We start from the raw sequence: 23,452 nt of genomic DNA on the forward strand, positions 1-23,452 counted from the left end.
ACAGAGCAGTTTTACTTTATAAATTTCACATAAACAACTACCAAACCTTTATTGTTTTATTAAAGAGGGTGAGCAGTTCAGTTTGTTATTAGGCTGCTATTAATATCTCAACCAACAAGAGAGCTGTGAAAACAGAGTATCTGTAATGTGTGTGTGTGTTTGTGTGTGTGTGTGTGTGTGTGTGTGTGTGTGTGTGTGTGTGTGTATGTGTGTGTGTGTGACTATATGTTCTGTTTGTCTCTTGGTTCAGCCCCCTTGTTCTTTCTGAATGTCTATTTTCCTGTTTTAAGTTTTGTTCTCATGATTTTGTGGATTTTTGTGGATTTGTGTGTTCATGTGCCCATAAAACCCCATTGCAGCAGGTGTGCTATTGGATATATTGGAAAAACTAAAATATTCAAAGGTTTTTTCCTGCATGTAAAAAAAACATGCTTTATGTTACTGTATAGGAACACGGAATACTGCTGTGTGTGTTTGGAAGACAGACAACCATCTAATCTATCCAAGACGATTTTTGTACATTTAGCCTACAAGTGAAAAACAAATTCTCTGCAGTTTCAATTTCAGTATTGTAAACTATTAAAGTTCACATTCAATCTAAGCCTTAAGAAGTCATTACATGGATATACCTACTGTTTGTCATAGTTATAAAATGGACTTATTTTGCGTTAGCAAGAACAGGAAATGAAGCTCAAAGCCCAGTCAGAAAGACAGAGAGGAGGAAGCTAATGTTATGAAGCCTAGCGCTCTGCTGCTAACTGAAAAAATACAATCTACCTACTAAGTTATCTAGGTTAGCCTGTTAGCTAGCTGACCTTCAAGTTCAAACTAGCCATATTAGCCTATAGCTATCCAGGTTAGCTAGTTAGCTAGCTGCTGACCTTCAACATCATGAATGTCATGGTCATGAATGAATGAAAAAAGAAGTCATTGCCATTTATATTTTTATTTATATTTTGACCAGAGTTCCTTCTTATGGAAGCCCATTTCCGCCAGTGTGATAAAAAAAAAGATTCTGTAAGTCATTATAATGAGAAACTTTCTCAAAATACTGACTTAGTATCTCAACATAATGATTCTCATTATGTTGAGATACTAACTCATTATTTTGAGATACTAAGTCATTATTTTGAGAAACTTTCTCATTATAATGACTTACAGGACCATTTTTTTCATCACACTGGCGGAAATGGGCTTCCATACCTTCTTTGTCAGTTAGCTAACTTGCGGTCTGAAAAACGGTGGTTCTTAGGCTCCACCCACTGAGGTTTAGCTCAACCAATCAGGTTATTTCTGCCTCTGAGACACGTTTGTAGGACTGAAACTACACTCAGCCCGTTGTCCAGTGTTACTAGCTGATGTTTGCTCAGCAGATGGCGGGCAGAGTGTGCTGTGTGCTCCTGTCGGTGCGGCCCTGCAGAGCGCTGGTGGACGAGCGGGTCGGCGTCCTGCTGCAGAACGCCGCGCCGGGCCAGCCGCTGACCGTCCGCACCCTGCTGCACTCTGAGGACGGAGACGACTGGGAGGCGTTCGGCCACTATGTCACCGACGTCACCGGGACTGTGGACGGTACGAGGTTTTCTACCGACATCTGGAAAAATTGCTGGGACTTGAAAGTTGGGGAATTGTACAAAAATTTTGGAGACGTCTGGAAAACTAATTTCTAGGTCTTGAAATGTGGGAATTGCATAAATAGTATACGGAAAATAAGTTTGAAAAATGTCCTAATTTCTTGTATTGAAAATTTTGGGAATTGCATGAAAAGAATAGAAAAAAATAATCAGAAAAATTTCCAAGTCTTTTCCAAGTTTAGGAATTTCATGAAAAGTCTGGAAAAGTATTTAAAATTAGTTTGAAATATTTGCAGGTATTGAAAATTTAGTTGCACAAAAAGTCTATAAAAGTGTGGAAAATATATAGATTTTTTTTTAAATTTCTAGGGCTTCAAAAGTTTGGGAATTGTGTAAAAAGTCTGCAGCAGTTTGAGTATTGTGATATTAGTCGCAGTGTAGAATAATGTTCAGCTATATTGTTATGGTCTGGGTGACTATCAAACATACTGAGTGTTGCGGCTAACTGGTGACCACCAATAAAAAACAATAAGCCGCGGGAGGCTAAGCACGGGAGAAAACTGATGACGCGCACACCAAAAGATTCACGCCCACTTCCGAGGTTCTGTTTACCACTCTTTATTTCCATATCACAACGCTGCACAACCGATTCCACCTAACAGCTGCTTACATGCGCCAGTGCAAAGAAGAAAGAGGCCAAGACACAGGTAAAACTCAAAATACGCAATCCAGTGCCATAATGCGGTCAACAGAAAATTTCACTCCCGATGCTCACCCTACCCCATGCCCAAAAACCAGCCCAGGTGAACAGGTGAGTGCAATTACTAGTAACCACCGAGTACACACCCACAGTGACACTCCCACCACCCAGGTGCCAATGCAGTGTGCACACACAAACCAAGCACATGAATATGCAAGAAACTTACATATATGGCTCCTACACTGAGTATCAAACACATTCTGCAAATTCACTCAAAACACTCTGGAAAGGAATTTTGAAATGAAAGATATACGGCAACCCTGGAAAAAATACATTGGAAAATTTGTCATCAACATTAAAATTTATTTTCCAAAAAAAAATACTAGGGATATTCCTGGCCAGTAACGTAAGATACATACATATGTTGAATCTGAATGATGAATTCTCCATCTAAAAAAACACGGCACTCCATCTGCAGGTACACCACTGGCACAGTGGATGGAGTGAGATCTTTTACTTAAGTAAAAGTAGCAATACAGCAATGTAAAGATACTCCATTACAAGTAAAAGTCCTGCATTCCAAATCTTACTTAAGTAAAAGTACATAAGTATTGGCAGCAAAATGTACTTAGAGTATCAAAGTAAACGTACTCATTATGCAAACTGTCCCCATTTAGAGAGTTATATTTTTCATAAATTATTGGAATATTAATACTGATTTATTGACATACATGTACATGTAAGCAGCATTTTAAAGTTGTCAACATGAAGCTAATCTTAACAATTTAGCTATACTTTTGGGTAGTCTAATCTATAACAGTGCTATTTTATAGTTATTTTGTAAAGATGATCAAATGTTTTAAATATAAAATATTGATCTGAAAAGTAACTAGTAAATATAGCCGTGAAATAAATGTAATGGAGTAAAAAGTACAATATTTCCCTCTAAAATGTAGTGGAGTATAAGTACAAAGTAGCATAAAATGGAAATACTCAAGTAAAGTACAAGTACCTCAAAATTGTACTTAAGTACAGTACTTGAGTAAATGTACTTAGTTACTTTCCACCACTGTAGTGGCAACATAATAAGTGACCAACGCTTATTGACCAAGAACAGGTATTGATGAAGACCTGGAGACGGAGTGCTGTGGATTTTTTGGGGGGGATTCATGCCTTTACTCCCTCATATGTATCTGACGTTACTGGCAAGAAATATCCCTAGTATTTTTTAGGTGTTGTTGCACCCGCTGACCACAGAGCAGCTGTTTTTTCTGTCCTCTACTACCTTAGATCCAAGAAGCGATCTTTTCTTACTAATTTTTTCAATAAATTTCACTGTTCAATTCATTGTTTTCGCCTTGTGCTTTACAGTAACCAAGGATCCCAGTTTGGGAGGAACGTACGACGGAGTAGAACCCATGGGTTTACTGTGGAGCCTGAGACCAGTGCCAGGCAGCCGGCCCGGCCTCAGGTAGGCTAGGCCCACCAGGCCAAACCAGACCGATCAATGCCATATCAATTTTCAGTTTTACCGCATTAAAGTTATCAAAAGATGATTAAAAAACATAGAAAATGTGGTAGAGGAGCGCGGGGCAGGTTGTCACGTGGGTAAGTTGTCTCAGTGGCTTTATTACTGAAACAAAATCATTTTAGAGCCAAAAGTCCAATTACAAAAATGTTTACTTTCTTAATAAGAGGATACCTATGTTCAATACAACAGAATCAAACAGAATCAAAACACTCTAACATAAAAACAATTTGTATACCTGAAAGTAAATAGTGAAATTCTTAGTGTTTTTCTTCTAATTTTTTTCTTATAAAGGAATCAAAATAATTATACATTATGACACATAAAAGCAAATTAAATGTGCATATATTAGGTGTACATTAATATATTATACTGTTAGAAAATTGTAACTTGTGTTTGTGCGTCCCAGGACGGGTTAGGGATGGTATTTCACCTGGTGTGTGGTGGGTGTTGATTTCTGAGATGAAGTATGTTGTTTTCAGTACAAGAGTATGTTTTTCATGTTATTATAGTATTTATACTTCAGAGGAAATGGAATTGAGTGCATGAACACAGCACACTTGTCTATGTGACAACATGCCCTGACGTGGGTTACATTGTCACAGGTTGTCAAGTGGTATTTCATCAGTAATAACTTTTGCTTCCAGTAAATTATTCATAATGTAAAAATGCCATTTTTTAGAGAATACCTTATTCTAGTCACACAAATATATATTGTATCTCAGTAGTAAGGCACTGCTGAGAAATACACCAATAAGTAAAAAGTGTGACAATATGCCCTGGTCTCCCCTATTCTTACAAGTGAAAACTCTTCTTCCTGGCACAAATTTTACTGATAAATGTGTTATTTGTTAGTTGTTCCAGTGCAGCCAGTCAGTTCCCACCAGTGTCAGACTGTGTTGAACTGGTCGGCTCCCAGTGTGAATGTGCTGAACTGTATGAATGTGAAGCAGAGTTTTGCTGTTAAAAGCCCGGAGCTCAACAGTCCTTTCTGATTGACATTCAGGAAAACAGATGACATGCAAAAACATTCAGCAGTAAATCATTTTCTGTATTTCATCATAAAATGTTTCATTCTTTCACTCTACAACACAACAAGCAGGTAATTGGTGATGAGCTGTGACCGGCTTGGTGCTTTGAGAAGGCGAGGCGGGTTGTTGTTTCAGTCTGTGGCTTCAGTAAACTGAACTGGCACAATAAAAAGAGTTTAGGTTATATATTCATTCATAGGCACTGACAGATAACAAACTAGGCTGCAGAGCAATCCAACCGAGAGAAAGTATTACTATGGGGACTTAGCGTATCTCTGGTACTCTAAAGTGAGTTTATAGTGAGTGGGTATCATCATGCATTCATTGGTCTCAATTGGGAAACTGACATTTTGGCGCAGTAAATAAGGAGATCAAATACTGATTTTCTATGTCTTTATTGTGTATAGATACATGCAAAAGTCAAAACAGTATATTTCCACGCTTCACAGAAACAGACAAGAAGTGCAAAAAGAACGGAGTGGAGTGGCGGCTTCCAAAAAACACGGGTTGGATCGTGCTGCTTCCCAATATTGTCCGTTTGGGAGTGCCACTGAAATAACGTAGGCGGAGTCCTGATAGATGATTGACAAGTGCTCTCCGTCTCTGAAACAAAAAAACAAATTCCTCCCAAATGTTAAAACCCAATGTAACGTCTTCCTGGGTTTATTTCAAACTTTGGACAAACTTTTTGCAGCCTTGTTACTTTCATCTGCCATGGACTCAAGGCTGCAGCTGATTGGTCGAACGCACCGCTCATTGGGCTGTCCTTGGTTTCCGTCTCCGGTTTTCAAACTGGAAAAATAAGGCGGCTTGTTCGGAAACGTTCTCTTATTTCAACTAAACACTTCACAAAAATCTGTTTCTGTAAATATTTGAGGTCAGAAATCGGCGGTGCAGCTGCTAAATCTTGATTAGTTTTAGATCTTCAGGAGTTTCGGGAGTTTCCAGAGGCGGCGAATCACGCTGCATGCCCCTAATTTGCATAGTAGTATGCATAGTGATTTGCAAAGTCGACTAAAATTTTGCATAAATTCTCAAATGTATGCAAATGTGGAGCGGGCAACGTGACGCACCGCCTCTGGAAACTCACTGCTTCGCTACCAGAATGCATTGCACAGCCACTTACATGGAAAGTGAATGGGAAGCGTGGAAATGTAGTAGTCTTTCTCCCATCTGTCCATCCTTAGGTTCAGGAAGCGGGATGTCCAGACTCCCATGGAGGTGCAGGTGTCCGTGTACCAGGGTCACCAGACGGAGGGTTTCGGGGAGCGGGCGGTGCTGGCCAGCGTGCCGGTGGAGCGCTGGTACATGGCACCCGGCGTGCGCAGGGTTGTCCTCACAGAGGGCGGACTCTCCGGGACGCTCTTCCTGCCTCCAGGTACGACCGGCGGAGAGAAGAAACACGTAGCATCACAGATTTACTAACCAGCTGACAAAACTGTTCTCTAGTTTCTGTCTTTTGAGATGGTTAACCCCAAAAGGTTCTCTTTCCCAGTCAGTCAGTCAGTCATCTGACGTTTCGTGGGATGACCTCTAGAGGGCGCCTCTGGCTGTGAGATGCAGTCTTTCCCATACACAGGTTCATCTGTGGCGTCTCCCGTTGTGAAAACAAAAGTGAGACTTAAAATTCCACAATTTGCTCCAAACTCTCCTGTGTTAGTAACAGGATGTAAGCAGTAACCTGATAACTCGTCTTCTGCTGCCCTACAAACTTGAGGGACTTAATGGAGTCGATTCCAAGAGTCGATTCCAGACCAAATTTTTCTTAATTCTCAGTTCCAAAAAACTAAAACATAGGGAGCAAGCAGATCAAGTAAAATAAACAGTTCGATATGAATTGGCAACGTTGTTTCGTTGTAAAGCAGTCTTTTGTCGCAAATTTGACATCTTACTTTGTTTCTATTTTTCTCTAAACTAAAATCCTGCCACAGGGCATCAGAGTCTAACACCTGGTCTAATCTTTCCCTCTGCTGCCGGGCAAACCTGAGCCACTTGTACACTTATCAGAATCTCCGGAGAGGAAGAGAGAATTTGGCTCTGGGATTCACTCGTTCATGCTACATCATCTGTACTGTGTAGAACCAACTCCACAGCTTTGGAGTCGGTCCTTGGTTCTCAAATGCCTGGAATCGAAGAACCAATTCTTTTTGGAATCGACTCCCAGCCCTAGTTCAGAGCAGAGAAACAGAAGGAGGACCGATCTTTTTCGGCCAGCCTGTCTCTGAATCTAAACTGACTGTTCTGGTGTTTTGACTCTGAAGGTCCGGGACCGTTCCCCGGCCTGCTGGACCTGTGGGGGGGCGGAGGGGGTTTGGTGGAGTACCGCTCGGCGCTGCTGGCCTCCCGCGGCTTCGCCTCCCTGGCCCTCGACTACCTGAGCCGCGGGTCCACTGAGGCTGAGGAGGAGCACCGCTACCTGGAGGTAAAGATCTGATCAGATCCGATTAGATGAAATGTATTGATCCTGTGGGGAAGTTAGGTTGTTGCAGCAGCAAACAGTAACAGGATACAGCAAAAATAGAACAGAAATAAGATTTGAAGGTGAATGAATGAATGACTGAATTTATTATTATCACTTACAAGTTCACCACCCGTCTCTGGGGGTTGCTGAAAGGCATTTTGGGAAATGTAGTAAATCACTAACTGCAGTAGAAGTAGGCAGGTTGAGGGAAAGTTGGTTCACCAAAACAGTAAATTACAGCACTTCATCACAAAATGAATGAATGAATGAATTTATTATGGGTAAAACATTTATCAAACATGTTAAAGGACTTAGTGTGTTACACTGAACCCAGAGGACAACACATGAAATTGTTACACAAACAATTATTTCCAATGTGATCCCCGATGGAAGACAACACTTTAGATTAGGGAACACATTAACTATTAATATGTTGCTTATTATCATGCAGATTAGTAGTGCACTGGTTCATTATTAGTCATTACAAACCACGTATTACCATCTTATTCTGCACTATTGTATTCTACAAGTTTACCTCATTAACTCTGGGTTTTTCCTCAACAGCCTCCTAATTAGTGCTTACAGCAGTCAGTGAAGAAGTTGTTGTACAACTTATTTTTGCTCAGTTTGGGGTTTATAAGTTGCTAGCATCACAGATTACTGAGGGAAATTATTAAACTACTGAGGGAAAACCCAGTTAATAATTAATATGTGTTCCCTAATCTAAAGTGTTAACGAATATAGCAAATGTGGGATATTCAATATAATGCAACCGGCTTTTCCAACATGTTAAGAACATGTTAAATAGAACTGTATGAATGAAAAGTATGAAAATACTCTACTGAACATACTGAGGCAAATAGAATGAATGAAAATAATATGATCAAAATATATTCAAAAAAAGAAATATATGCAGCATGAAATAAGTGAGAAATTAACAATAACACAGTTGTGTGTCATTTAAATTCGGGTTTATTCGAGTTCGATTTACGTCTATCTGGAATTAAAAAGGTTTTGAACTTAAACCTGCAGAGATTTGAAATGACGTTGATCTGTCTGTTTGTTCCTGGACTGTGTGTTTAGAGTCATTAAACCCATAAAACTGCTTCAAAGGTTCATTCACCTCTAAACTATATTTGCCAACCTTGACCTTATTTCCTACATTCTGGTGACTCACAGAGCTATAGCCAACTTCCACCCAAAATTTCCACCCTTTCTGATAGAAGATATGAAGATATTCTGATATGAAAAACATATAAAATCGATATTTCTTTTGTGAGGTCCGAAAGGCACCAGATAGGAGGAATGACCCACACGTATTCTTTCCTGATTAAGGAATTATACTTGTGTGGAAAGTCGAGCTTTGAATGGTTTGTGTGGCAGAGTTTCCTTCATGCATTAAATCTAAGCCATGATCTACACTGAAAGAAGTATATTCTGCTTCAATTAAAGCTGTTTTCAATTTCAAAAATACAAATAAAGCCCTTCTTTGCCTGTTGTATGATGTTAGATCTTGTTTCTAAAGCTCTGTCAGTCAGTGAGAAGCAAAATCATTTCTCCAGAACAGTTTTTTTGTGTGTTTCTCTGCTGCTGTGTTGCCGCTGCAGGCCGCGGTGTCGGTGCTGCAGCAGCATCCCCAGGTCAGCGCTGACCGGATTGGCATGATGGGACTTTCCTTCGGCACATCGGTGGCTCTGAAGACGGCGGTGTACTCTCCGACGATAAAGGTTTGGAAATATCTGTAAACTTTATATCACAGCTGAACAAAGCTGTATTTCTGTCTTTTCTTTGTGTCTTTGCAGATCCTGGGTGACCGAGCCGTTACTGTGTCACAACTTTGGTGTTTTGTTCCTGGATGTTTTTTTGTGTTAGACTTGAGTTTTGGCCTGGGATGAATACCAGTAGTTGCAAAGAAATTTGTGAAAGTTACAACATACCCTCCCTGCATGAATGAATGAATCAATCAATCAATCAATCAATATTTAATTTTTGTGTCCCTCATGGAATTATTCAGACACATTAACTAACAACAAACCAAACATTCCGGCATGTTAACCCACCATCATCTAACAGCACAATACATAGATATCATCTAAACATGAATATAAACATAAACAAAAACATAAACATCATCCAAACATAAACATAAACCTCCCACAAATAATGCTCCAGGAGATATCCCACAATGGAAAAACAGCAGATATACAAACATACAAACACAGCCCCCTAAGCACAAATCCAAACAGGACAAAATCTGCATCTGCATCCATTAGTGCCAAACACTGTATATTTGATCCAGTTCATAAACCAATAGTTTGCAATCCATATAGATTGCTTATAAATCCTGCATGTTTCTGTCTGCATAATGTGTTACATTCTGCAAAAGAAAACCCCAAAACAATCATTTTGAAAGATTCATCCACTGTTCTGGGCTTAGGAGACTCAATCCTGCTGCTATTCTGCTAGTCTATTATAGTCATCTAACCAACAGAAATGAACAGAAACAATGGACACAATGGACAGCAGCACTACAGTCAGTTCTTCAATCCTCCACTCTGTTCTGGCTGGATAGTTTTAGTTATACCTGTTTATACTGTGGAACCAGTGCAGTATTCCCTACACCTCTATATATTTCTGTTCGTTTACATTTTTTGTTCTCTGTTACTGACTTCCATATATTTCAGCGAAATTTTAATCACATGCACATCATCCATAGGTGTGTATGACTTCAATAAGAACTCACACTTTATGCTCACATGGTATCAGCTTCCATCAGAGAACCATGTGCCAACTGGATAGATAAGATACCTATTTCTCAAATTCCTATTTTTAGGATTTTATATTGCTTATACTTAATTTTTTTATATAGTCTTATAATTTTGTGTTATTTTATGTTCTTTTTATGTGACCTATGGGAGCAAACCTCCAAGACAAATTCCTTGTATGTGCAGAATGACTTGGCCAGTATTCTGATTTGGTTTCCCTCCCACCTCATGACTGTGTATGTATGTGTGTGTGTATGTGTGTGTGTGTATGTGTGTGTGTGTGTGTGTGTGTGTGTGTGTGTGAGCGCGTGTGTGTGTGTGTGTGTGTGTTGCAGCTCAGGTGTCTGGTGTGTGTGAGTGGGAGTCACGTCCAGCCGGTGGGAGGATCTCTGGCTGAGATCTTCGCTGAATATAACAAGTATGTCGGACTGTCGTCAGTTACTTTATCACCAAGTTCACACACACACACACACACACACACACACACACACACACACACACCACAGTGCGTGAAGGGGTTTAATGCCTTACTAAAGGGAACAGTACTAGTAGCAGTACATCTTTTCCAATAGGATTGATAAAATTATTGCCTGTGGTGTCTTTGAGCTAGGAATTAGTGACCATTGCCCTATAGCATGTATTAGAAATACTCGGCTAAAGAAAACAAAATCTCACACGGTTACAAAGAGAAATCTAAGACATTTTAGTGACCAAGCCTTTTTAACTGATGTTTTCCATAGCGACATACATTATACATCTGAAATCCCAGATGTTGAAATGGCACTGGATTTTTTCACAAAAACCCTTCTTTCAGTCATTAACAAACATGCACCATTCAAAAAGCATAGAATAAAAGACAGATTAACCCCTTGGTTTTCACCCGAATTATCAGCTTTATTTAAGGAAAGGAACAGAGCCTGGTCACTTGCCAGACAATCTGGGGATCCATCCCATTGGTCATCATTTAGATGATAAATGCCAAATCTAATTATTACTTAGACTTAATTACTAGCTCCTATTCAAACCCTGCAAAATTTTGGAGAGCAGTAAACTCAAACAGAAATAAAACCACTATTTCCCTACCTGCACATATTAAATGTGGTGACTGTTTGATTTCGGAACAGGAAGAGGTTTGCCAAGCTCTCAATAGGCATTTTGCTGATGCTGGGCATTTATTTGAAAAGGATTACACAGGGCCCCCTCTCATTAATATTAATAACGATTGTGTATGTACCATGAACCATGTCTCTCAGTTTAACTTTCAGCCGTTCTCTCCTAGTGATGTATTTGAAGCATTACAAGCCATTGACATCAGGAGTACAACAGGAGAGGATAAATTGGATCCTTTTTTTGTAAGAGTGTCCGCTCCACTTATTACAGAGCAATTAACACATATATTTAATCTTTCTATCACAACAGGAATATTTCCTAGTGTTTGGAAGTCAGCCCATGTAACTCCATTACATAAAGGAGGTGATAGAAATGATCTAGATAATTACAGACCAATCTCCAAATTATCTTGTCTAGCAAAAATCCTGGAATCTTTGGTAAATAACCAACTCAAGGCATTTCTTTCAAATCACTCTGTATTAAGTACGCACCAATCTGGATTTAGAGCTAACCACAGCACTATTTCAGCTATTACATTAGTTACAAATAATATAGTTTCCGCTCTAGACAACAAGAAACATTGTGCTGCCCTTTTTATAGATCTGTCAAAAGCATTTGATACAGTTGATCATCCTTTGCTCTTACAAAGGTTATGCAGTATTGGCTTTGATGGAAAGGCTTGTGATTGGTTTCGGAGTTATTTGTTTGAGAGACTTCAGTGTGTAAAGTCGGGAAGTGTCCAGTCTGAGTTCTTGCCAGTAACAAAAGGTGTTCCGCAAGGTTCAATTTTGGGTCCTGTCCTCTTCACCATTTACATAAATGACATTGTCTCTTCATTGAGTGGCTGTCAAGTCCATCTTTATGCTGATGACACCATTGTATATTGTATTGCTGATTCTGTACAACTAGCCATTGAGAACCTGCAACTTTCCTTTAATGCTCTACAAGATGCTCTTATCAATCTTAAACTGGTACTTAATGCAAATAAAACAAAATTCATGCTGTTTACTAGAGCCAGAAATATTGATCACAATTGTATGCATATATCCACTGCGAATGGATCTAACATTGAGAGAGTTACTGAATATAAATATCTTGGCATCTGGCTTGATGAGAAATTTACTTTTAAGTACCATATAGACAATCTTGTTAGCAAACTGCGTCAAAAAATTGGCTTCTTTTACAGAAACAGAACCAGCTTCCCTATGATTAGCAGAAAGAGGATTGTTGAGGCAGTTTTCCTATCGGTGTTGGATTATGGGGATGTAATTTACAGAAATGCTGCTCTTTCCACTCTTAAACCCCTAGACACGGTTTATCATTCTGTCCTCAGATTTATTACTGGTGATAGCTATGGTACTCACCATTGTATTCTGTATAATAAGGTGGGTTGGTCTTCTCTGGCAGAGAGGCGTAATAAACATTGGTATTTGTTTATATATAAAGCCCTCGTTGGAAAGCTACCACCCTACATTTCAATGATGCTGGACTGGAACCTTGGACCCTATCAAACTCGCTCAAATGACTTGCTTATGCTTAAGGTCCCCCAAGCACGGTCTAAATTTGGACAATCAGCCTTTTATTTTAGTGCTCCAAATTCTTGGAATGATCTTCAACACACACTAAAAATCAATACTCTACTAACCTATGGACAATTTAAAACCATGATCACAAACCTCCCTGCCTCAATGTGTAACTGTTTTAATTGATTTTCTTTATTCTCATCTATGTCTTGTCCTATTTATTTAAAACTTTGAACTTGTTTGTAACTCGACATCATTGTAAATGAGGGCAACCTCAATGGTTATTCGAGTTTAAATAAAGGTTTGAAATGAAATGAAATGAAGTAGTATTAGTATTAATAATAGTAGTAGCAGTAACATTAGTAGTGGTATTAGTAGTAGTAGTATTAATAGTAGTAGTAGTAGTAGTAGTAGTAGTAACAGTAGTAGTAGTATTAGTAGTATTAATAGTAGTACTAGTAGTAGTAGTATTCATAGTAGTAGTAGTAGTAGTATTAATAATAGTAGTGGCAGTAACAGTAGTAGTAGTATTAGTAGTATTGGTAGTATTAGTAGTATTCACAGTAGTACTAGTAGTAGTAGTAGTATTAATAATAGTAGTGGCAGTAACAGTAGTAGTAGTATTAATAGTAGTAGTAGCAGCAACAGTAGTAGCAGTAGCGGTAGCAGTAGTAGTAGTAGTAGTAGTAGTAGTAGTAGTAGTAGTAGTAGTAGTAGTAGTAGTAGTAGTAGTTGTTGTAGTAGTAGCAGTAGTAGTAGTAATAGTAGTAGTAGTGGTAGTAGCAGTAACAGTAGTAGTAGTATTGATAGTAGTAGTAGTACTAGTAGTAGAATACTCTTCTGTCCATGCTCCACAATGCCGTCAAGACTTATTTGATGTATTTTCATGCTACTCAGCACTACTATCTCATGGTATTTTTTTTCCAGTGTACTGCTGTACTCTCACTGTACACACTGTACACACTGTCACATACTGCAGATACAGTACACACACAGTGATCTACTGTCTGTCTGTGGGACGTCCTGCACTGTCCCTCTGTACTGTGTTGAGCTTGTTTCTGTGTGTGACAGTTTGTACTTCTGTCACTGTGAGTAAGAAACCTAGGGAGTTTCTGAAAGAGGCACAGACTGTCGCTACAATTTGAACAATACATTGGGCCTCATTCACCAACCGCTCTTAAGAAGAAATTTCTTCTTAAAACCCACTTACGCAGTTTTCACGAAGATTCTGACATTCACCAATGTTTTCTTATTTGGGATTTGTTCTTAGGTAAGAATCTATGCACACTCAAGAGCACACTTACGCACATTTGAGTGCTGACATGTTTGTGCAAAATGAGTGGTTATTGCGTTTCCTTCAATTCTACAGTTGTATAATATTATAGGATTTAAATTACAATAATATTTGTATCATTTATAATATTTTTTAATAATTATTTTCATTATTTTACAAAGTATTATGGTCTTTTAAAATAAATAAACACTACACTAACACTTCAATTAATATCAGTTATGTTAATTGGGATCCCATGCATCTTTTTTTTCTGTTATTTTATATCCACTACTGACGCTACTAAACATGACAGCTCGTCTGGTGTTCACTTCCTGCAGCAGTACCTCCACTTCACAACTATTGAAGTTTTTTTTACGTTTGGAGTCCGGTGCTCCACCCTCTTTAGACTTTTGTTTGGGCATTCTTGACTTCTCTCAACTTTTCTTTTCAATTTCTGTGTGTGATTTCTGTGTGCACACGGCTCTGTGGTCTCCTGCCCTTTTATGGGGATCGGCGGGGCGTTTACCTATGCTAATTAGGATCACCTGGCACGCGCTTTCAATTTACGAGGACAATGGGATTCATCATTATAAGAACACAGGTGTGAACAATTCTGCAGTTTAAGAACATGTCATGAATCTGACGTAGACCTTTCTTAGGACCTTTCTCAAGAACAAATTTAAGAAAAAACTTAGGAAGATATTGCTGAATGAGGCCCAATGTGATTAAATTATCACTAAAGTTTCTATACAAGGAACTAGGCTGTACTGCACTAAACAAAGAGGTAAATTACTATTGTCCATAGGCAATTACTTGAGGTTAAATACAATTTAGGTGAAACAAGGAAAAACAGGTTAACTTAGGCAAGTACATTAAATAGGTCTGATGGATTTATCTCCACAGGTAATGACAGATATGAAGATAGGACAGGTAAGTACTTAGATACTAGAAGTATTAATTCTATTTCAAGGAAAGGAAAAATGGAAATAAATTCTCTAATATGGGCCTGGCTCCTACAATGTGAGTTCTGATTTGTAGCCTAGTGAAGAATAAGACGTCCTGCCTCTTAGCAGCCTGACAATGATAAAATGACAGGAAGGAAAACACAGGAACGGTGGGGAAAAAACTCATTTACACCATTTTTACTGACAGCTGTAGGATTTGTGTGTTTGTGTCCGAGCAGAAACGTGAAGAAGACTCGTTACGACGAGGAGAACCGAGTCATCTGGCACGACCTGCTGCTGCCCATCCCCACCGACCCCGCCAAGAAGGTGGATGTGAGTAAAACCGGCTGATCATTTTTCTTCTTCTGTCTTGTACTGCCTGATATTTTTGGAAGTCTAACAGAAGCGTTGGTTTCTGTCTGATCAGACTGAGATTTATTGCTGCCATTAGAGAACTGTGCCTGTTTTTAAATAAATCCTCCTCCAGGGGATTCAGATATCTGGGGAAAAAAATGTGTTTAACAGAATTTGCAAAGCAAATCACTGGAGAAATAACTCCTTCCCCGCAGGGTTTTACACCAACTGTTCATTTCTCAACCTCACTTCACTCTCCGTTCACAACCAACACCTCCACATCCTTAGATTAGATTATATTAGATTAGATTAGATTAGATTCGACTGTATTGTCATTGTAACAAGTACAATGAAATTCCATTTAGCTGCAATCCATAAATGCAGCTATTATAAATACTAGAATTCATAACCTCCTCCTCTCTCCTCTCCTCTCGTCTCCTCTCCTTGTCTCCTCTCCTGCTCTCATCTCCTCTCCTCATCTCCTCCTCTCCTCTCCTCTCCTTGTCTCCTCTCCTACTCTCATCTCCTCTCCTCCTCTCCTGCTCTCATCTCCTCCTCTCCTCTCCTCCTTTCCCCTCCTCCTCTCCTTGTCTCCTCTCCCCCTCTCCTCATCTCCTCTCCTCCTCTCCTCTCCTTTCATCTCCTCCTCTCCTTCCCTCTCCTCCTCTCCTCCTCTCCTCACCTCCTCTCATCATCTCCTCTCCTTGTCTCCTGTCCTCTCCTCTCTCCTCCTCTCCTCACCTCCTCTCATCATCTCCTCTCCTTTCATCTCCTCTCCTCCTCTCCTCTCTGTGTTTCCTCTCCTCTCTCCTTCTCGGGACACACAAACACACAAACCACTCTCCAGTTATAGTAGTGGGATGCTATAATCATACGTGTGACCAAGTCCAGTATCAATTTAATATCTTAAAGAAAACTAAATATCTAGGACTTTTCAATGCAATATGGTTTTAATAGGAAAAAAACTTTGGTCCCCACCTCTGGCAATAAGTAATAAACATGTATGATTTAAAAAAAAAAAAAAAGTGCTAACAAGTTAAAAGTGATAAAAAGGTACTATTGCACTTTGGTTAGAGGTTGTTTATCAAAAGTCAATGGCATTGGTTGCTGTGCATTATAAATTTAAGGTGCAATGTAGTCTTCCTAGTCTTCAATCCTATCAGATCCACTGGGTGGTTTAACACTAGACAAGAAAGTGGGGTTTGGGGGCTAAGAGAAGGCCAACAAGACGACAAAAATGTTTCAGGATGTAAAACCTCAGCGGTAAACGTCAGGTTTTGGTGTCAGTCCCTCAGAATCAAAGAGCGAGGGCTTCTTTCTAGAGCCGCCATTTTGCACCAAGAGACGTTCAACAATCATACAGGGAGAGATCCATCAGAGAAGAGGAGAGAGACCAATTTCTTCACCACAGGAGCAGGAGAGAGACCAGAATGCACTGCAGGAGCAGGAGAGAGACCAGAATGCATTGCAGCCAGAGCTTCCATCTTGGTGGATCTGTCGTCGGTAGCGTGTGAAATACAACACGCTTTTCATCGTGTTTTTTTGTAACTTAAGCAGCATCACAGCATCGTTTTCTCTCCGCGCTCACTCTGCTGTCGCTCTCTCCACCTTCATGCGTAGAACCCCCTTCTCTGGGGGTTGTCCAAAGGCATTCTGGGAAGCGTAGGAAATCACTAGCTGCAGTAGAAGCAGACGAGGCAGGTTGAGGTTACAACACTTCATCACTAAATAACAGTGAAAGAGGAGAGGGCCTGGCTTCACTCTGCTGTTCCTGAATATGAGACTCTGAACTGCTGCTGTGTGTGTATGTGTATGTGTGTGTGTGTGTGTGTATGTGTGTGTGTGTGTGTGTGTGTGTGTTCCGCGCAGGTCGGCCGGCTGCAGTGTCCCCTCTTACTGATCGTTGGTGAGGATGATCAGAACTGGCCGGCCTCCGAATCTGCAGAGGATGTGAGTTTCAGGCTCTGACATACTAGATACCAGAGGTTTGACCAAGTCAGCTTCACTTGAGTCCCAAGTCAGTCTCAAGTCTTGAGGCTCAAGTCTCAAGTCAAGTCCCAAGTCTAAATGTAGATTACCAAGTCAAGTCCATGTCATTAATGTCAAGTCTCAAGTCTAAATGTAGAACAGCAAGTCAAGTCAGAACAAATCCAGAGTCCAGTATCAATTTAATATCTTAAAGAAAACTAAATATCTAGGACTTTTCAATGCAATATGGTTTTAATAGGATACAAACTTGGTAAGAGCATCATGAGTTTGATTTCTATAATCAGTTTCAACTTCAATAAATTCAATCATTCCATACAAATTCAGAAAACAGAATTTAAATTCAATCGTCTGCTGGAACAAATCTCATCACTTTCAATCTAAGTCATTTACACAAACACAAGATCTCAAGTCAAGACTTTAGAAACCTTTTCAAGTCATCAGAGTACAAGTCAGAGTCAAGTCCCAAGTCACCAGAACCCAAGTCAGAGTCAAGTCTCAAGTCTTCTCTTCATGCATCAAGTCAAGTCTCAAGCAATCAAAACTGTGACTCCAGCCTGACTCGCAAATGACAAACATACTGAGACAAATGAAAACATGAACATATATTCAGTATGAAACTCTGTATGTCTGAACTTGTTCCAGATGAAGGTGATGATGGAGCGGTCGGGGAACAGCCACCTGCTGACCGTCCTGTCCTACCCCGACGCCGGCCACCTGATCGAGCCTCCGTACAGCCCGCACACCCGGGCCAGCAACTTCATGCAGACTGGCACCAGGAAAAAAGGTGTGTGAGTGTGTGGCTGTGTGTGTGTGTGTGAGTGTGACAGCCTAGGAATTTAAAGGTCCCACATGGTGTAAAGCAGGACTCCCCTTGCCTCTGTGATGATAAAGGAGTTGGATGGTCTATCTAAACATGGTGAAAGCATCAAAACGCACTCGTCGCCAACTAAATCCACACAATCCATATTAGAAAAGCGAGCCTCTAAACGAGCAGTTTTGACTTCCGTAACTTTCTGGCGTCACAAAGGTTCGCTCATTAGCATTTTTGTAAGAAATAATAGACTAACAAAGTTTTTTTATATTACATTATGTTTTCAGGTTGTACATCCGTCCCATTCTCATGAACGCGATATCTCAGGAACATCTGGAGGGAATTTCATTACATCTGGCACAAACGTCCACTTGGACTTAAGGATGAACTGATTAGAATTTGGTGGTCAAAGGTCAAGGTCACTGTGACCTCACAAAAGACGTTTTTGGCCATAACTCAAGAATTCATACGCTAATTATGACAGAATTTCACACAAATGTCTAATAGGATGAAACGATGAAGTGATGACATTTTATATCCAAAAGTTCAAAGGTCAACTTCACTGTGACATCATAATGTTTTGCTTACCGCTGCAGCTGAGAAAATGATCTTGGGTCATTCTACAAAAACGGTGGAAGTGCTGTCACTTACTTTTGCAGACGCCAAAATCCTTTAAGTTTACCTAATAATCACATTAATTATATATGTTCAATAAATAAAGGCTGTCCTTGCAATGGTAAAACAAAGTTTATTGGTGGAGGCATACAACCACAAGGCGGTTATTTCTAGTTTTCAAAGCGGTTGACTCTACCAGAGGTGTGGCCAAGTCAATTTTGCTCGAGTCCCAAGTCAAGCCACAAGTCTAAATGTAGATTACAAAGTCCAAGTTAAATCCATGTCATTAATGTCAAGTCTGAAGTCAAAATGTAGTCAAGTCTCAAGTCTTCTCTTCATGCTTCAAGTCAAGTCTCAAGCAATTACAATTGTGACTCGAGTCTGACTCGAGTCCAAGTCATGTGACTCGAGTCCCCATCTCTGTAATCTACACAATTATATTAGACTATGAGAAGAGATAACATGTAAGTCCATATAAGTGGAACAATTCACATTTACAACATCATATCGATAACAGACAATAAAGTTTTTTATTCTCCGTTATCGATATGATAACAGACTTATAAAGCCTAACCCTGTAACTGGAACAAGACACCTGAACCTTAGTGTTACCTTGTGTTTGACGAAAAGCCTGTGTCCTCCAAACACTGTGTTTTCTCTGAATAAACCTCATTGGAAGGCAAGGCAAGGCAAGGCAAGCTCTATTTATTTAGCACATTTCATACACAAGGCAAATACAATGTGCTTCACATAAAACAGAAAAAATACATGCACACTCCACAACTATTTAAAATGACATTAAAAAAGAAAGAAAGAAAGATATTGAGCAGTCACTCTCACACTGGTGACACCTCTGGTCAGCCAGTATCAAATTAAGTGTGCCTTGCCCCAGAGGATATTCAAAGATAATCACCACCTAAAAAACCTCCCAGAAACACCAGAGCTTAGAAAACCCCTTATACTGAGTTTCAGTAGCTGATCTGAGCTGCAGACTCTTTCTCATCTGGGATCAGAGGAACGCTCAACAGAAAACCAGTTTAGAACATTAGAAATGACTTTTTTAGAGAACGACTTGTACTTTTACACTTTAAGTAAATTTCACACCATGTACTTTTATAATTTGACTCGAGTAAAGGATTTGAAATGGTCCTACAACTTTTACCAGAGTGTATTTTTAGATGAGTATTTGCACTTTTACTTGAGTAAGGAGGTTGTGTACTTCTACCAGCTCTGATTGGAAGTACTGTATAAACTAGTGTGTGAGTTCTACCATCTTTCTGAACACCAGAGAAGAAGAACGCAGACAAGTCCGTCATGCTGAGCTGAAGTTGGAGGGACTGGAGTCAGATTTGGTTTGAAGGCTGCTGGTAGTTTCAGTCACGCTGCAAAGCCTGCTGATGAAAGTTTCCAGTAGTTTTCTGTTTTCATAACCTAACCATGTCTGCAGCTTCTCTCAGACAGTCTCTCCTCATCTTTCTTTTGTTCGGTCAGATTAGCAGGAGCGCTCGCTTCACTTTCTCTTCCCTCCAGCTTCATGTCTCCCCTTACATAAATAGGAAAATAATTCTGCACACTGCAAATAAGAGGCTAGGACAAAAAAGTCTACTTCAAAAAAACAAATTTATTGCATAACTGCACATTTTAGAGTGGCCTTTTATTGTGAGCAGCCCAAGGCACACCTGCAATAATCATGCTGTTTAATCAGCATCTTGATATGCCACACCTGTCAGGTGGATGGATTATCTTGGCAAAGGAGAAGTGCTCACTAACACGGATTTAAACAAATTTGTGAACAAAATTTGAGCGAAATCAGCCTTTTGTGTGCATAGAAAAAGTCTTAGATCTTTTATTTCAACTCATGAAAAATGGGAGCAAAAACAAAAGTGTTGCGTTACATATATTTTTTTGCGTTTTATATATTTTTGTTCAGTATAGTTATCTTGTTTTGTTTTGTTTACTCTGTCCTGTTCCGTTTGTTTCAATTCTGCGCCTGAGTGCTTTCCTTCCTGGTGGTAACAGAGTTGTGTGGACCCCAGGAAAAATAGTTGCTACCCTGGTAGCAACCAATTGGGGATCCGAATAAACAATAAACAATAAACAATATATATCACTCCACATGTATAACCCGTTGTGTGTGTCTCTCTGCAGTGGTGGTGCTGTGGGGCGGGCAGACGGCGCCTCACAGCCGCGCTCAGGAAGACGCCTGGAGGAAGACGCTGGACTTCCTGGTGGAGACTCTGTACCACGGCACAGAGTCCACCACAGCCCCACCGCCGCTTCAGTGACCACAGAAACATACTGAGAAATCAGAAAAAAAAATCCTTTCTCCATTCCACAAATATCATGCTGCACCCATACTGAACCTGCTGTGGTTAGAAAAAACAAAAAGTAAACCTGTCGTCCCCCATCAGTGATGCAGGCAGTCCTCGGGCCAATCAGGAACAAGAGCCAACGCAAATCACAGCGCCAAAATCTGTCTGAATTTAAAATACTGACTTTTATTTGATTGATTTGATTAGATTATAGTGTCATACACTATAGAAGACGCTGTGAAACAAAGTGATCAAACAAAAGGTGCAACACTGAACACATAGAATGCATGTTGTCCATCTACAATTCACCTGGTAACACTTTACAATAAGGGTCACTAAGTTAAGGGTTAGTTAATGCTTAATAAGTATTAACTAACCCTTAATTAACAGTTAACTAATGTGTCTGGTAATCTTTTACTAATGCTGTTCATGTTAACTAAGGTATTAATTTATACATTGTTTAATAGTCATCTTTATAAACTATTAAATAATGTATAAATTAATACCTTAGTTAACATGAACACCATTTGTAAATTACACATTAGTTAACTGTTAATTAAGGGTTAATTAATGCTTATTAAGCATTAACTAACCCTTATTAAGCTTTAACTAACCCTTAACTTAGTGACCCTTATTGTAGTGTTACCATTCACCTTCAAATTACAAAACAAACAATGAATTTCGACATCGTAGCATCAATATCTCATTCAGAATTCAAAGTAAATAAGGATTCCTTCCTTCATATGCTGCGACACTTAGCGAAGATGCTTCATCCGTCCAAGTTTCATCAAAATCAGACCAGTGGTTTCATTATGTGAGGGACAAAAAACATTTTCTCCCTTCAGGACAATAAAATAAGTTATGATAAAGTACCAGCACCCTTCGGTTTTTGATTGACTTCTCAGCTGCTCTGTAGAATAAAGTCATTCCTGCCTGCGTCCTTCAATGTTGACTAAAAACACACTGAGACTGACACGTTCTGATCCAAACCTGCACACTACATGATGTTAAAACCTGCTGCAGTGAGTCGGTCTGGGTCCAGCATGGTTCAGGTCTGCAGTGATAAATCAGAGACCTTGGACAAAATAACTGTTTTATAGAATCATACAGCATGAATAAGGCAGGGGGTTTATTCCTAATTTGATTTTCTGTTTGAAATAATTGTCAAACTGATGATGGAGACATTCAGCTCAGTCTGTTAAATCTGAACCTCAGTGTCAACAATCGTCTGCTCTTTCATTTGTGAACATTGATCAACAGACAAGACTTTCAGAATATACTAATACAAATTAAAAAAATTAATATATAAAATTATAAAACTATTTTCATGAAAAGCGTTGTGGAAGAACCAGAATGGAAATAATTTTGTGTTTTCCTTGATAATGTTGAGATTCCTGTTCCTGCTGAGCAAACTCAGCTTGATTAAACTAAACTCAAATAAACTCAAATACATTTAACAAAAGCTGAAACTACACAAACCTGCAGTATATTAAATTATGATACAAGTCTTTTCTCACAGAGAATAAAGTTGTTTTCTGACATTTCTCATGTTAAATCAGTTCTACTTCATGATTAGTTCAGATTTTTAGATTTTAGATATTTTGTCATGTTCTTATTCATATTGTGCATCAGTGATTATGGATAAATTCTGCAGCATTTTCTTAAAGCACACTGTAACATGGTGATAATATTCGGGATGCATCGGTCAGATTTTCTGTGGTCGATCCTGATTGCTGATTTTTTTATTTTAATTTTTTTGATTGTCCGATCACTGATCCACTTACTAATTGAGATAGATTGATAGATAGATTCTTTATTACTCCTAAAAGTGGGAGTATTTGTTGTGTTCTTTTATCTTTCTATTTCACTTGATTTGAACTGCACTAGTTTACTTTTTAAGTCTTTTATCTTTTGTATCTCTTGTCTGTACTTTTGCACTTTTTAATTGTAAATCTTGTACCTTTACTGTATTTTTATTACTCTGTAAAGCACTTTGAATTGCCCCAGTGTATTAAATGTGCTATACAAATAAAGCTGCCTTGCCTTGCCTATTGTCCTCTTAGAGTCCTATTTCACAGCCTGTACACACACAACCACATCCAGCAAATACAGAGACATAGGAGACACTGAACCAGTCACAGAAAAGGACAGAAAAAAACAAACATAGCCACAGGGAGGGGAGGGGGGGAGGAGGGAGGAGGGGAGGGGGGGGGGGGGGGGGGCACAGGGTTAGATGATGATGCTCTTGAGCCAAACTTTCTCCTAACGACACCATGTAAAAGTGCTAAGCAAGCAGAAATGGTATCCATCTAGCAGTGTGTTCTTACAGAACAGATTGTTCTTTTGTCAGCCTATCATGTGGAAATAAATCCTGCTTTATCCAAACAGTAAATTACCTGTCAGTGTGTTCATGACTGAGAGTCCAAAAGTTTGTCCCAAAGTGAGATTTTCACCAGTTACCCCCT

At 39.4% G+C, this 23,452-nt stretch overlaps 1 protein-coding gene across 1 annotated transcript; it reads left to right on the forward strand.

Moving 5' to 3' along the window:
* Positions 1-1,373: 1,373 nt before the first annotated feature.
* LOC139638932 (acyl-coenzyme A thioesterase 1-like) lies at positions 1,374-20,960 on the forward strand. The gene is made up of 10 exons (XM_071512966.1): positions 1,374-1,569; positions 3,643-3,742; positions 6,018-6,208; positions 7,092-7,252; positions 8,899-9,018; positions 10,392-10,474; positions 15,146-15,239; positions 17,130-17,210; positions 17,892-18,033; positions 20,824-20,960. The coding sequence occupies exons 1-10, from the start codon at positions 1,374-1,376 to the stop codon at positions 20,958-20,960; spliced, it is 1,305 nt and encodes a 434-aa protein (XP_071369067.1).
* Positions 20,961-23,452: the final 2,492 nt, after the last annotated feature.

Source organism: Centroberyx affinis, unplaced genomic scaffold (assembly GCF_046629955.1).
Source record: "Centroberyx affinis isolate AG114_WGS23_722 - 3 ecotype Tasmania unplaced genomic scaffold, CSIRO-AGI_Caff_v1 ptg006674l_1, whole genome shotgun sequence".
NCBI lineage: Eukaryota > Metazoa > Chordata > Actinopteri > Beryciformes > Berycidae > Centroberyx > Centroberyx affinis.